This window comes from Coptis chinensis, chromosome 4 (genome assembly GCF_015680905.1).
Source record: "Coptis chinensis isolate HL-2020 chromosome 4, ASM1568090v1, whole genome shotgun sequence".
Lineage (NCBI taxonomy): Eukaryota > Viridiplantae > Streptophyta > Magnoliopsida > Ranunculales > Ranunculaceae > Coptis > Coptis chinensis.
Genome location: NC_141459.1, coordinates 80,321,152 through 80,335,602, shown reverse-complemented (window position 1 = coordinate 80,335,602; position 14,451 = coordinate 80,321,152). Strand labels below are relative to the sequence as shown.

Genomic DNA, 14,451 nt, shown 5'->3' with positions numbered 1-14,451 from the left:
GATTTATTGGAACCGTCGGATTCCTTTGGTTGATCATCTGGCATACGTATTTGATTGTCTACAGTTTTTCCAAATCGAAGAGTAGTGATTGCGTGCACCTCACCTTGGTTGGGAGTACTTGTACCAGGTGCATTGGTGAGTTCAAAGGTAGTGTTTGCTGGCTTAGGGTTTGGAACTGCTTGTCCAAGAAACACGCCTTTTTTACTCTTTTCTTGCGCCAATTGTTGAAGTGATAGTTGGATAGACGTTAAAATTTGAGATTATTGGTTCATGTAAGCTAAGAAAGTCTCACTTGTCCTATCCGTAACGAGTGGCGCGAGGTTGTCTGCAATTACTAGATCCGCGATTATTCTTTGGAGAAGTTGTTGATTGTAGTTGGGATTTGGATTGGCTGGAACAAGACTTCGGTTGGTTTGATAGTTAGCATCAAAAGTATTTTGAAATTGATTCTGACTTTGTTGGTATTGCTGATTATTTCCTTGGCAGTATGGAATAAAGTTGTTGGTTGGTCGAACTGGTGGATTAGCAAAACCTGGAGGAGCCCCCAGCTGTTGGTTATTTTGGCGCCAAGCGCAATTCGGATGTTGTCTCCAAGGTGCATTAGGAATGTTGAATGCACATGCCTCCTCCATGGTTGAGAAGGGGAGACATATAACAAGGGACAATAAGCATCAGGATGGTCAGGACTGAGACAAAGAACACATGGGGATGTGTCATCGTTCATGACCTGTTTTGGGAGTTGATCGTGTACTTGAACTGCAAGGGCATCTACTTTTTTAGTTAGGGATTCTATCAAATTTTTTAATTCGGGATTGGGTTTTACCTCAAAAATAGATGTAGCCTTTGTTACAGTATCCTTTGATGATCTAGGCGACTTCGGTGTTACCCCCAAGTGTACCTTTTTTTTCGCTTGTTTTTCAAGAAAAGTATATGCTTCAATAGCTCCTTTGTCCATGAAGCAACCGCCGTTCATTATATCAAGAGTTTCTTTTTGATGATCAGAAAGTCCATTAAAGAAAGAATGAACAAGGACGGCTTTGTCTAGTTGGCGATGAGGACATTCTAAAAGAAGATCAGTAAAGCGACTCCATGCTTCCGTAAAGGATTCATGAGGATTTTGACGAAAGAATTGAATTTTCTGAAGCATTTCAGTAGTTTTCTTTTGAGTGTAAAATTGAACCATGAAAGCTTGAACAAGTTTATTCCATATGTCTATGGATTGTGGATGTTGTCCTGCAAGCCAAATTGACGCTTTTTCTGCTAAAGTGAATGGAAATAGCCGAAGCAAGAGTTGTTCCTTAGATACGGTTGGATGGTGAAATGTTGTGGCCACTTGTTGAAGTTTACGAAGATGATTGTACAATTTTTCGTGATCCAAACCATGATACACAGGTAACAAACTAAAAACGTTTGGCGGGATACGAAAATCACCGACAATGTCCTCAAGTTTGATGCAGGAAGAAGGTCCTTCCTGTAATGCAGTAATGCAGTATAGAAGTCCGACAGGGGCTTCTCAGCTGGTGGAGGATCGTCGGCCATAACTGCAGAAGTTAATGGCGCGAAGGATCTTGATGAAGGTAATTAACAGAAGAAGAACAATTTTTAGGTGAGAACTTACGCAATTGCTTATCGTATTTTTTTCGAAGATAGGTATGTTCAAATTCTTTAGTGGAACCAGACCGTAATCTCATGCAAGCATAAAAGTAGATCTAATTTATAGAAGGAACTTATAATTACTCGAGTTTTATGATTCTCTTGAAGTATTAGAGTTGAACAACGTAGGCCTAAGCTGCTGCTAATGTAGCAGTGAAGCGAAGAATATATGTGTATAAACCAACGGCCAGGTTACAAGAGAGATATGAGGGAGGCTTTCCATGCAAGCACGGTTCTAATTAAGTAACCTCAATCTTTTAAGTTTCCTAGACACCGTTGAAATATGATTAAGATTTATAGAATTAAAATTTATGCAAGGTTTTTTTTTTTTTTTTTTTTTTTTTTTTTTTGCTTGAGATTTATGCAAGGGTGAAAGTACAAGCATGCAAATACGATCTATTTATACAATACTAGATGCAGTAGCATGTGAAGATACTCTACTCATACATATAGCTATACGAATAGGCAAGGTTGTATCATCGATAAATACTTTGATACGTCTGAGGCAAATATACATCGAATAATCGATATATATGCGCTTAATTTGTAAATCGATATTACGTAGGCGTATATCAACAGTAACAGGCAAATTTGAATCACTCATATGTATCTAAATACATTAGGATGCGAATATAGTATACGTACGCAGATAAATACGACAATGCTAAAACTAAACATGCAACGTATTATACATAAACTAAAATACGACTCTTGTATTGCATAATAATTCGATTTTGGCAATACTCATTGAGATTGTGAGTGTCATATAGAGAGCAGCTTCACCCCGTAGGGTTTAGAAACAACTTACCCAACTCAGATTTTAACCCTCGTTGGAATGTTCTCCTCTTTGTTGACAAAATTGAAGTATTATACAAGGATGTGTACTTATACGTAGAGAAATACTAAACATGCAACAATAGACATTTATACGTAGAAAGACAGATAACCATGCAAAACAGTACTATTTATATGTATATATACATTAATATGCAATTCATGCCCAGTTAATCGTATATAAATATTTACAGGTGTATAAACATAATTCATGCATATTTCTAGTCTAATACATAAATAATAATCCATAAACTAATACATAATAACTACGTAGATGACATTCATGCAAAAACAGTAAAAATGTGGAACCTGTAGCGTCCCGCTAGTCTGCCAAAGAAATGAAGCAGATGTTTCAATCCGTCGACGTAATTAACCCCAGAAGCTATTTGAATTTTCTGTTACAGTTCCAGAGAGTTAGGCCTGGATATGTCTCAAGATATATCAGTGGATGCTGGAGATAGAACGTGAGTAGCAAAAGAGAAAAGACACCTGTGGATCGCGGGCTCCACCTGTGAACGTGAGTCCAGTACCGCGCATGCGGAGGATTCTCCCAAAATGAGCTAAAATTTTCACAGCAACCTTAGATTCTTGTGTAGTTTACTTTCCCGGTCCTAACTTTTTGTTCTTGGATGTACAGCAAAAAATCCGATAATCATCAGGTCGTTTGCGAGGCAAAAATGTGAAAATAAAACAAAAACGTAGAAAACAGCAAAAAGGAAGGAAAGATGAGGGTGGGGGTTCCCCTTGGAGCAATTTCCAGTCTGAAGCACAAGTCCTTGGTCTTTACCCTAACAGCGGCGCCATTTTGATATTCACCTTTTGCGTATCTTAGAGATATGAATCTCATATTGAACAAAGTGCGAATTCAAAGATTTTTTTCCTTACTCACGATCTTCGTGTTCATATGGTTTTGAGTAGGGATTCGAACCAACCTAAATTCTAGGACCACTTACAACTGGTTTTACTCTTTTAGGAAACTAGTGAGTAAATTTAGCTATGATTATATTAATACTAACTACTTGGTTTCTTTTAATGCACAAAAATTGAAAACCTTAAGTTACGTAAACATGTAACTAAGACAACATAAAATTTTACTAAAACAAAAGTGGAGAGTTAATTTTTCTCATGTGAAAATAACTTATATTATTTGATTTTTAGTAAGTGCATCTTAATCTTCCTAGAACTCTTAGACAAGTCCTAATAAAAATTAACTTGATCCCTAACATATATGACTCATCTCTAAGATCATACATGCTAGCATGTAAAACCAAAGCAATGACTTATCTCTAAGCTCATCACCTTGATTCCTAACTAGACTCTACACCAACTACCATTTTGGGATAGGATGTAGGTCTAGTTGTTCTTCCTAACAGCTTACTAAAATCAAATAACAAAGGTTTCCCTCACATGAGCATCATTAACTCCCCACAAAGAGAAGGTTTAGCTCATGTTCCTTGGGAAAATATGACAAGTGTAGAATGTAGAATGAGAGAGAGAACAAAAAGAAGAAGAACTATCTATATAAACTCAGTTACATTTAGATTTATTTTCAACTAGAAGAACACAAGGTTTTCTCCATTAAAACTATTACAAGCTTCCTACAAAAACTCAAAACTAAAAATAAAAACTAAGACTAAGGAACTAAAATAATGTATGGTAAAGGAAAAGAAGTCAAGGGAGTAAATGGAGTATCCCCCCTTGCTTTGTTTTCTTCTTCATTTGAGAGAAATCTCATTTCCTCCCACGTGATAAACACCAAACCACATTTACTTCCTTCTTAACCACACAATCCACAACAAAGTGACACCTATCTTTTTTCACTATTAACACCTAATCTCATCTAACTTTATTAACTACATGCAAGGTGTCACTTTTGCACCAATTATTTGCACCTTTATCTTGACTTGTATGATGACTCAAAAAATCTTGCGGGCCTGTATAGTGGGTCCACGTGCAGTCTAGTGGCGGTCCGGTCTTTTGGTAGTTTTACAACTTCTCGCCTATGCGTAGAGTTCATCGTCCTGATTGTCTGAGCAGCTCACTTGTCGCATTCGGAGTCCTAGTTCAAGAGGTGGGAGATTTAGAAGTTTGATGCTTCTATGCGGATTTGTTGGGCTTCACATGGCTGATTTGGAAGAATTCATATATATATCGTTCCTCGTACTTTAACGCAGGTTTAACCAATATTTTCATGTTTACTGCGAAGGCCGGCAAAAGTACAAAAACATACTTATTTCATGATTATTAAACACATAATTAACCAAATTTATATGTCTCAATGGAATTTAATATTACAGTTTTTAGTGTTTATCAATACTTATTACAAAAATGCGTAATAGTTAAAGAATATTGACTTCATATAAAAACATATCTTTTCTTATAGTGGCATATAATTTACATTAGACTTTAGTCTTTTAAACTCATTCAAATCTTAAGTCGATCTATACGGGTATTTAATTTTCGATATTTAATTATCAAAAAAAAAAAAAAAAACTTGACTAGACCGCCTAGTCCGTCTATTTTTTAAACGACTTGGGCCTAGGCAAGTCAGTTGGGCACCGCCTAACGCCTAGAGACCGCCTAGACCGATTTTTAGAATAGTGGTTATGGCAGTTTTATTTGTTTTTAACACATGGGCTATCCCAAGGGTTCTGATCTCATTTATAGCTTGTGCCCATGTTGTAATCCCCATGTCTCCCAATTAGTCGTCCCTTCACTAGGCTTTCTTGCTTTTGTGATCTTGCAATATTTCTTTAGCTTAGTCCAAGTCCGTGAATACTTTATTTATTTATTTTTATTTTATTATACGTCCCCTCATGCAATATTTTAGTTTTATTTTTTATTTTTTATTTATTTTTAGGTCAAACACACTTGTATTACTTCTACAGTTCTACTCAATAAAACATTCCTCGAGAAATCAATAAAATTCCATTAATAAAAAAAGGCAATCAACATCATTAGGTCAAACTTTTCATTTCTAATGTTTGTTCATAATTTCATATTGGTCACTCTGAATCTTTCACATTAAATATTTGTTCATTCACTAATCATAATGTACAGTGTATGAAGATGGATAGCCAGAGCATTTGTTCTGAAAGACTTGTCAAGCAATAAAAAAGAAGTATTATCTGAGATATACCAATTGTTTTTAGTACTGTAATACAAGTTCTTCCTAGTAGTGTCAAATGACATTCGTACAGTCGAGGAGTTTAGAGATTGGTGCGGGAGCACATATCTCTCTCTTTCAACCGCAAGAGCTACGTGACAAAACAAGAAGAATGAAGAATAATATACAAAACTAATATTCTAGAGTCCTGTATTGGGCGCCACACGAATCGGATTGGGCAGCCTCCAGCCAAAGCCCAAACAGCAATGTCTAAACAAAAGCCCAGTACACCCCCACCTAAATATTCTAGAGTCCTGTATTGGGCGCCACACGAATTGGATTGGGCAGCCTCCAGCCCAAGCCCAAACAACGAAGTCCAAACGAAAGCCTAGTACACCCCCACCTAAATCCGAACATGAAAGTAGAATTTGTGTTTGGATAGGGATATGAAAGTGACCAAAAACCAAAATGAATTTCTCAAATTTTTTTAGTCCAAACAACTGGCTATGTCGCCCAAGAGAGTCCCCAAACGACCCGGCCATGTTGTATTGGAGATTGCCTAAACGACCTCACCATATCGTCTAGCTAAAAACCAAGAGTTTTGTCTCGAACGACACGCGCAGACCACTTGAGTGTACACTCAAACTACATGGTGAGGTCGTACATTCAAACTACATGACGAGACCGTTTGAGTATACACTCAAACGACCTAAGGGTTTCGTTATGGCGAGACCTGTTGGATTGGTTGTTGGGCCTGGGCTTTGATAGCAAACTTGTAATATAGCAAACTTGTAATATTTTTTTTTTTGGGAGGGGGGTTGCCCAATTTAATTTGATGAGTGCCCGATTGAATCACCATATTCTATTCCTACTTAAAGAACCCACTATACCAAAACAGGATATTCCTAACGGTTAGAAACTGTTACTAAAAATATTTGTAAGGGTTTTTTTACGTCACAGTTTTGGCGTTTCCAATGCGTTATTAATATTCGTAACGGTTTAATATTTATGTAACGGTTTTTTCCGTAACTAAAAATATTTGCTAACGGTTTTATTTGCTTAATTGTGTTACTCTTTTCTAACATTAGTAACGCTTTTATAGAGTTCGTAACGCTTTTTGATCGTTACTCTTTTTTAACAACAGTAATGGTTTTATAGTATTAGTAACACTTTTTTGTGTTACTCTTTGCCAACAACAGTAACGGTTTTAGAAAGTTAGTAACGTTTATTTATGTAATTGATTTATAGAATTTGTAACATTTTGGTAACGGTTTTGTTGTTTCGTAAGTGTTACTTATTACAAAGCTTAGTTACGGTTTTCCACAGTTACAAAACTATTTCATAAGTAAAAAAAATAATTTCCCCCAAAACCACTCTTTTTGGGAGACTACTAACCTGCATAAAGATGTCCCCACTTATTGGGTATTCTACAATCGTCCATAACATAAACAAGAAATCTCACAAGTACATCTAATCACATAATATTTTATTAAAATAATATCACCAAAACGTCTTTTCATAAATAGGACTTGTCACGAATGAAATATACATTGTTTTCCAAATCAATGGGACTTGTCCCTAAACTCAAGCTCTCACGTCATTTGTACAAAACTCCCACTTTCAATAGTTGCAAGCATCAGGGGATGACTTTGGGATGGTATCATCAGAAAAGTCCTTTTCATCATATACACTAATAGAAATAAATAAAAAGGAGTCAGGTAGTAGGAAACAAATATGTATAGATATATACTTATATCATTATATCTTATTCTTAAGTAGTAGCTCCTTATACTCAAACTACAAAATTAAGAAAAGAAAGTATGGTAATAGACTAGTAGCAATAGAAGCATAGTATTGAAAGTTTATGTAACGCCCCAAAACCCTATAACCTTGTCAGACACCTTGACGAAAGACATAAAAATTTCGGCAAAATCTCCTTTGTATTTTCAACATTTCATAGACATAAATCCCGTCATAACGTGAAAATCAAATAATATACTTTCATAACATATGTTAAAACCTCAGACCTCGGTCTTAAACCTAACTACTCAAATATATATTGATTCATAGAACCAGCTACTTAACCATCTCGACCAATGCCAGTTAAGTCAAATAACTAATCCTCGAATCAAAACGACACTATATACACTAGTATACTGCATTGCAGTGGGGGCATGAGCGGAGCGGGGAAGATTTTTTTTAGGGGGGGGGGGGGTTTCAAGAATATGAAATGTCCATCTTACTTATGTTTAAACGGTTTTTATGCTTTCATACATAGTTTGACTGGATGGGATTGGAATATCAATAAGCTACAAATAAATCACGAACATACCTTAAGGGGTTATGACTTATGACGTCCGACGTCAAGGTCACTTTTCTGATTATCTGACAGTGACATTATTTTCTTTACAGAAATGTACTCATGGCTGAAAGAGACAACACATAATATAGACCTCTATAAGCATGTGCCCTGGCTGCTCAAGGTCCTTGACGACAATTGGACAAACTTCCAATTGACTTCCCATTTCAACAGCCCAGCTTGCACCATTTTCCTTGCCTTGATCTTCAAATAACTCCAAGTTTTTTTTGTCAACAGCCTGCAGAGATTGTTGTTTTCAGATTTGGAGTGGGAAAAAAAGAAGAATGCTTCTTTAGACAGACAACAACTTACATATGTATATACACACTGCTTTAACTTCTCAGCTCGGTTAGTAACACTTCTTAGAAATAACATGTGCTTTATGGTTTGATCCAACAAAGAATCAATGCTACACTGTTTCATCACAGAGGAAAAAATGTGAATTACTTGAAAGCAAAAGGCAGAAAAGTCGGTAAAACCACAGCAGAGAACAGAGGATATACTACTGTAAAACAAGTATATACACCTTCCCACCATTTGGGACAAGCTCTCGTAGCTCCTTAACTTGATCTTGGATCAACTGTCTGTCCCTCGGTCTTGGCTTTTGAACATCACTATTCCTGGCCTTCTTTTGGCCAATGTGACATGGCTTGGTATCCTTCCTAGATAGAATACACCCAAAACCCATTTCTTGTTCTTCGGCAATCAAATTAGCTCTCGATCTTTTCAGTGAAGATTTAGATGGACACTTTGTAAGATCTTTCCCCTATCTGGAAACAAAACCAGTTCTTACTGAGCTCCATGGACCTGAATCATTTTCTCTAACCGACCGCATCCGGATTGACTCTGCGTGTTTGGCAAGAAGTAGCAATCTGTCTGAGGAGCTTGTAGGTGATCGATACTATTGGATCTAACTGATGCAATATCACCAGAAGTATCACACATATATGAAACCATTGCATCCAATAGATTATCTACATCTCCTTTTTTCAAAATAAATCCATTGGATAACTGATGGCTCCCTACTTCCAGTGAAATATGTATTGCAAATTGAGCTGCTATGCACATCATCACCTGAGCCATTTGGGATCCACAGATAATCATTGCAACTTTGCTAGAGAGATGGACCAAGTGCTTTGTGTAACTTCGCGACTCGTGGGAAAGTTTAAAATCCATGCAAACTTTTCGATTAGTAACCCCACCGGACTCGCTTCAAATTGGTGATCCACCATCTCATAATAAGGGGAAATGTTCATACCCATGTTAGTGAGAGCAGAAAAACTATGTTCATTGAAGTTCTGATTGTGAAAAAACCCGTAGATTTTCCTCTGAACCCGGCAAGGTCGGTGCATCAAGTCCCATCATATCCAAATGGTTTTCATTCCACAATTGGTTTTGATTATACGATCTTGTAGTAGTATCCATGGTTAGATCTCCAAATCCAAATGCCATTATGCTATCAATATTGTTACTTTGAACCTAAAGATAATCTTGACCAATGGCGGGTTTTCAAGTTTTCATCCAAGACCGAACACAAGTAAGAGGTAATAAGCTAATTTTGGTGAAAAAATAAAAAAACGAACCACGTGACATCACTTATTCATTGACTTGCTTTTTTCTACATTTAACATCACTTTTAAAGCGGTTTCATATTTTCTAATTTTCAAATCATTTTTAAAGTGATCCCACTGTTTAGAGAGAATTGAATGCTCCCACTATTTACCCAAGTGGTCAACCCACAAGCTGCCATTACTGCTCTTCATCAAAAGCAGGACCACAAGCTCCGGACAATTAGCTAATTAAGACTCTTAATCATCTTGGTGCGCACTAAACATTGGACAACATATTTAGGTGACAGAGAGTAAACAAGCCATTTGGGCCACAACAACTATTCGAGTAGATATGGAGTGGGGACGCACTTGGTTTGTCCAGAGCTCCTTCAGAAAATGGAGGTGGATTGTGCGGTCTGCATGCTGCCACTAAGATCATGAGAAGGATGACCAGTGCACCTAAAGCAATTCCTAGGATAGCTGCTTTAGATATTGAGGCTGCAAAGACCACATTGGAGGAAAATAATGAAATTACCAAGAACTAGAAAAAACAATTAAACGCAAATATAACCACATTAATTTTGGTTTTCAAGAAAATGAATGAGTTCGACGATATGGTTTTTAGAAAGTGGGGACGACTCTGAAAGGGCATGTTCATGAAGTGAATAATCTTAGACGATATAGCAGCCATTTACAGGAATAAGGAAACCATAGGTCCCGTGTGGTGCCCATTCAATTGAATTTTGACAAATTTCAGATTTCGACATGTAGCCAAAATGATATTTATGTGCACAACTGTAACGCCCATATTTAAAATACATTTTTATTAATTAATTAATTATTTAATTATTTATTTATTTAAAATTGGATCGGATTGGGTTTGGGATATGTGGGCCTGGTTTCTGGGCCCGAGTTTGTGTTGGGCTTGGATTTCAAACCCAAGTATATAATCACATTGTTCTAGAGAATATGGTTTTAGAGAATAAAAAATAATAATAAAAATGGAGGCAGAGCTAGAAACTCGTTTGCTGGAGGGTGGAGAGCGACGATTCGGAATAGGAGGATTCGTCGAGTTCTAATACGTGTGAGTAGCTAATTTTTGCTATTTCACCGAATTTATAGTTTTCGTGTATCGGTGTATACTGTCTAAGATTTCTGCCTATTGATACTACTTATTATCTTGTTTTATTCTACGTCGTGCGTCGTATTATTAAACTTCGTTAAATATCGGAAATTGGGATTTAACTGTGGGAAGCTTTGAATAAATGTGTTAATGGCGGTCAGTAAAGTTTATGTTAACTGTTGTGCGTGGGTTGTTTGTGTTTGGTTGGAACTTGTTGTTGGGTGATTGAATGTTGGTTTGGAAGGGGCTGTGGAAGCTTGAAGGGAGCGTCAATGGAGGCGCGAACCCCCAAACCTCCTCCCCTGTAAATTTTCGTTACTATGATACTGAGGGTTGGGTTTTTTTTTGGATTTTCGTTGTTGTGAACTACTTTGTTTGTGTTATGGGTTGGTGGTTGTAGGATTGGGTGGTGTAGTGAGGTGTGGGTTGTTGAAGCTCCGGAGGAGCATCAATGGCGGCGCAATTTGGCCGAATTTGCGCTGGTGAGGGGGAAATGAGATCGAGTTTTATGTATTAAAGATGTTGGGTTCTTCTTTAGGAGTCCAACCGTTTGGTTGAAATGGGTGGACGTGTGGAGATGGTGGTGGCCGGTTTTGGTGGCTGGAGGCATGTGGATGTACATGTTCGGCGTTGGGAAGCGATTGTGGTAGCCAGGGAAACTAGGTAAGACATAGATACTACGTGATCTTAGGGACACGCAAAGAAAGCCTGAAATAATCTAATTATGGTAATATGTTGGTTAATGAGGTATCTTTAGATAGATGTTTGTCTATGGTTTTGCAAAAGGGTGGGTCAAACTAATTACTTGGGCAGAGACGACCCACTATGTTATTGAACATGAAATGCGGTACAGATATAATATGTTTGGTTGGTTATTTGTTTAGTTAGAACCTAAGGCGCCTCGATGGAGGAACTACATGCCTTATTTATTATGAGTATAGTTTGTTGTGTGGTTAGTGGGTGGGTAGTTAAGGCTCGATGAGGAACTACCTGCCTTAATTATTGTACTTAAGGATGTTATATTAGTCGTTGAAAGTTAAGGCGCCTCGGTAGAGGAACTAACTGCCGTATGGATTGTGTATATATATGTATAATTATATGTTGTATTTTAGAGCTACTCACACCAAAGATTTTATAATCTTGACCGATTGCATGTTTGCTTATCGGGTGTGTTCATTAAATGAACATAGTTGATAAGTCTTGACAGGTTTAGTGGTGAAGAAGATTGGTTGCTACTTGTGGTTTGCGTTAGCATTGCATTTCAAGATAGGCTTTGTTTTCCTTTGAGGTGATATAGATTTTCAGTTGAGATAAATTTATTTGTATTTTTCATTTGTTAATTTTTGTAATGAAGATGACTTTTGTTTAAGTTAAAATTTTTATTGGTTTTTAATTATCCGCATATTTAAACTGTTTATGGGTTTTTGGGAGTTGAGAGTGCGTCACACCTCGAAGATCAAAGAGTCTTGAACAAATAATGTTTTTTCGAATTCTGTTGAAATTCGGGGTGTGACAACAACGACCACACAGATTTGTTACAACAAGCAACGAATTAGAGAATAGTGACAGTAGAAAGATCCGTCTAAGAACTTATGTGTACCTCGTTCAGGAGAGTGAGAATTGTGGCAAGGAGAATCAACCCAAGGACCGCAAAGCCCAGGATTTCCAACAAAGCTACAGAGAAGACAGTCCACCCACAATACGAAATCAGAACCATCTATGTCAAGAAAGTTGAAGTAGTAAGCTCTCCCACCAGGAAAAAATGTTTACAATCACTCACCTGCTCGGAGGAAACATTGAAAACTTTTTTCCCAAAGGAATATCACCAGCTAAGTTGTTGTATGACACATTTCTACTTAGATGCAAATAAGATACTATGAGGACTGCAATTTTCACCTATAATCAACCTAATAATGAATTTGATAGAGTTCCCAGACAAAAAGATAACTTACAGAACATTTAGACTGAAGCAGTTGACAAGTGAAAGAAGGTCTCCAGTTAAATTGTTGTTCTCCACAAGTGAAAGAAGGTCTCCAGTTAAAGTAAAAGAGATCCGTTGATGTTCTTTGCAATCGCGATTGCATTAGCTAGGGATCTGTCAAAAGGTGCACTGAACACACATTTGTCACAGAGCCAATGTCCTAAAAGTCTAAAACCTGAGGTTCTTCCCTCGAGAGGCTGAATTCGAGATTCATTCTCTAATATTAAACATCAGAAGTATAACTCACAGTGAAAACAAATTCTGTAGCTGACCGAGTTCTTGAGGAATTTGACCATAGAGTTGATTTTCTAACAGGTCTCTACAATATAATAGCATGGTTAGATTGGTTCAGAAACATTACACATGTATGTTAATGTAATAAAATAGGAAAAACTGGAGGTTCCTTACATCTTCATAACACTTCTCAGATTTCCAAACTCTGCCAGAATGTAACCAGTCAATCTATTCTTGCTAAGAATTCTAGTAGATAAACATACAAGGCATTAGCTATAACTCTATAAAGAAGAAAAATGGAGATGGAAAGGCACCAGATAGTAGAACTTAACAGTTTCAAAAGATGTTCCAAATCACCAACAGAAGAAGGAATAGAGCCATAAATCTTGTTATTTGATAGATCCCTGAGGAAAAGAAACTAATGAAATAAACATTCCAGGGCTGATAAAAAAAAACTTCTTTGGTTTGATGGTACTTACAAAGTATCTAAATTGCCAATCCGTGACAGTTCTATAGGGATAGGGCCTTTGAGATTGTTGGACGAAAGATTCCTGTGGTTCGCAAGAACAACACATACCCATAAGCTACCATACCGTCCATACGAGTATATGACAGAACTTAGAGCAAAAAAGAGGGTACGGCTGTTAAAAGGATAACATTCTGAACTACGAAAAATTGTTGAATAACAGGACTCACAAGGACGTCATGCTCTCAAGTCTTTCAAAACCAGGTGGGATACCTCCACTCAATTTGTTGCCATAGAGATTGCTGCCATTAAATCATGCTCTCTATTCGAATATTCACTTAACCAATATAGGACAAACTATTCAATTCGTAGTCCAGTAAATTGGAAATATATGATCTCAAATGAACACTCTGAAAATATTTACGATCCACTATATTAGGAGGTAATATGATATGCTAAAAAAGAGCACCCCTACTAACCTTGCCAGCCCTTGAAAAGAATTGAAACACGTCTTTTTCATATGCCTTCAAAGAAATCTGTGAAACAAAGCTTAAACTCTGAGAATTGAGTAGAAAAAATGATAAAAATAAGCATAAACATGAATTGGAAAATAAACCCGGGCACGATCACGCCAAAATCAAATCCTTTGATCTCGCTTACGGATCAGCCTCTGCCTTCTGGCTCCACTTCTTCCTTCTTCTCTTTATAGTGTCTGCAGGAAACAGTCCAAGGCTCCACCATCCTCCCTCCTCTTTTATCCAGGCTTGGGACCGACAGTGCAAACCAATTATATTGATTTGCACAAGCGGAGTTAAAAATGGGCTAGTACTTTCTTCAACCTGCTAAGCAAACAAGCATACATATACTGCAATCAAATTTAATAAATAGATATAGTATGAACATATTAAAGTCAATACTCATCCATACCAAAAAAAGACCATAAGTTTGTCAAGTCACTATGACATCCATATTAAATAAAAAATAAACGACATTCAAAACATAAAGTAACCAAACCATACTGAAAAATTCCAAGTTCAGAAAGTTTGCATATCCCAAACAACTTATTAAGAAAATTGCATCCTTGACTCTAGCCAAATTAAAGGACCTCCTGCACTAAAGCCATCCAAAAATCTAACTCCATCTTG

General features: G+C 36.9%; 1 protein-coding gene across 3 annotated transcripts; it reads right to left on the bottom strand.

Annotated features, from left to right (window-relative positions):
- Positions 1–7,093: 7,093 nt before the first annotated feature.
- LOC147505030 (LRR receptor-like serine/threonine-protein kinase ERECTA) lies at positions 7,094–13,845 on the bottom strand. Of its 3 annotated transcripts, XM_086604105.1 has the most exons (8): positions 13,786–13,845; positions 12,578–12,589; positions 12,406–12,477; positions 12,226–12,299; positions 9,872–10,000; positions 8,265–8,366; positions 7,926–8,190; positions 7,094–7,283 (listed from the first exon to the last, which is right to left on the bottom strand). In XM_086604105.1, the coding sequence occupies exons 1-6, from the start codon at positions 13,824–13,826 to the stop codon at positions 8,362–8,364; spliced, it is 333 nt and encodes a 110-aa protein (XP_086460231.1). In that variant the 5' UTR covers positions 13,827–13,845; the 3' UTR covers positions 7,094–7,283; positions 7,926–8,190; positions 8,265–8,361. The 3 variants fall into 3 exon arrangements, with proteins under 3 accessions (XP_086460231.1, XP_086460229.1, XP_086460230.1); XM_086604103.1 differs by lacking the exons at positions 9,872–10,000; positions 12,226–12,299; positions 12,406–12,477; positions 12,578–12,589; positions 13,786–13,845 and adding an exon at positions 8,479–8,739; XM_086604104.1 differs by lacking the exons at positions 9,872–10,000; positions 12,226–12,299; positions 12,406–12,477; positions 12,578–12,589; positions 13,786–13,845 and adding an exon at positions 8,479–8,739 and having other exon boundaries at positions 7,094–7,267.
- Positions 13,846–14,451: the final 606 nt, after the last annotated feature.

Coding starts and splice junctions, on each gene's coding strand:
- LOC147505030 (XM_086604103.1), bottom strand. CDS start 8,640: ATGGGTTTTGGGTGTATTCTATCTAGGAAGGATACCAAGCCATGTCAC. Junction 8,367..8,478: donor TTGTCCCAAATGGTGGGAAG/GTGTATATACTT, acceptor GTGATGAAACAG/TGTAGCATTGATTCTTTGTT. Junction 8,191..8,264: donor AGCAGTGTGTATATACATAT/GTAAGTTGTTGT, acceptor CAATCTCTGCAG/GCTGTTGACAAAAAAAACTT.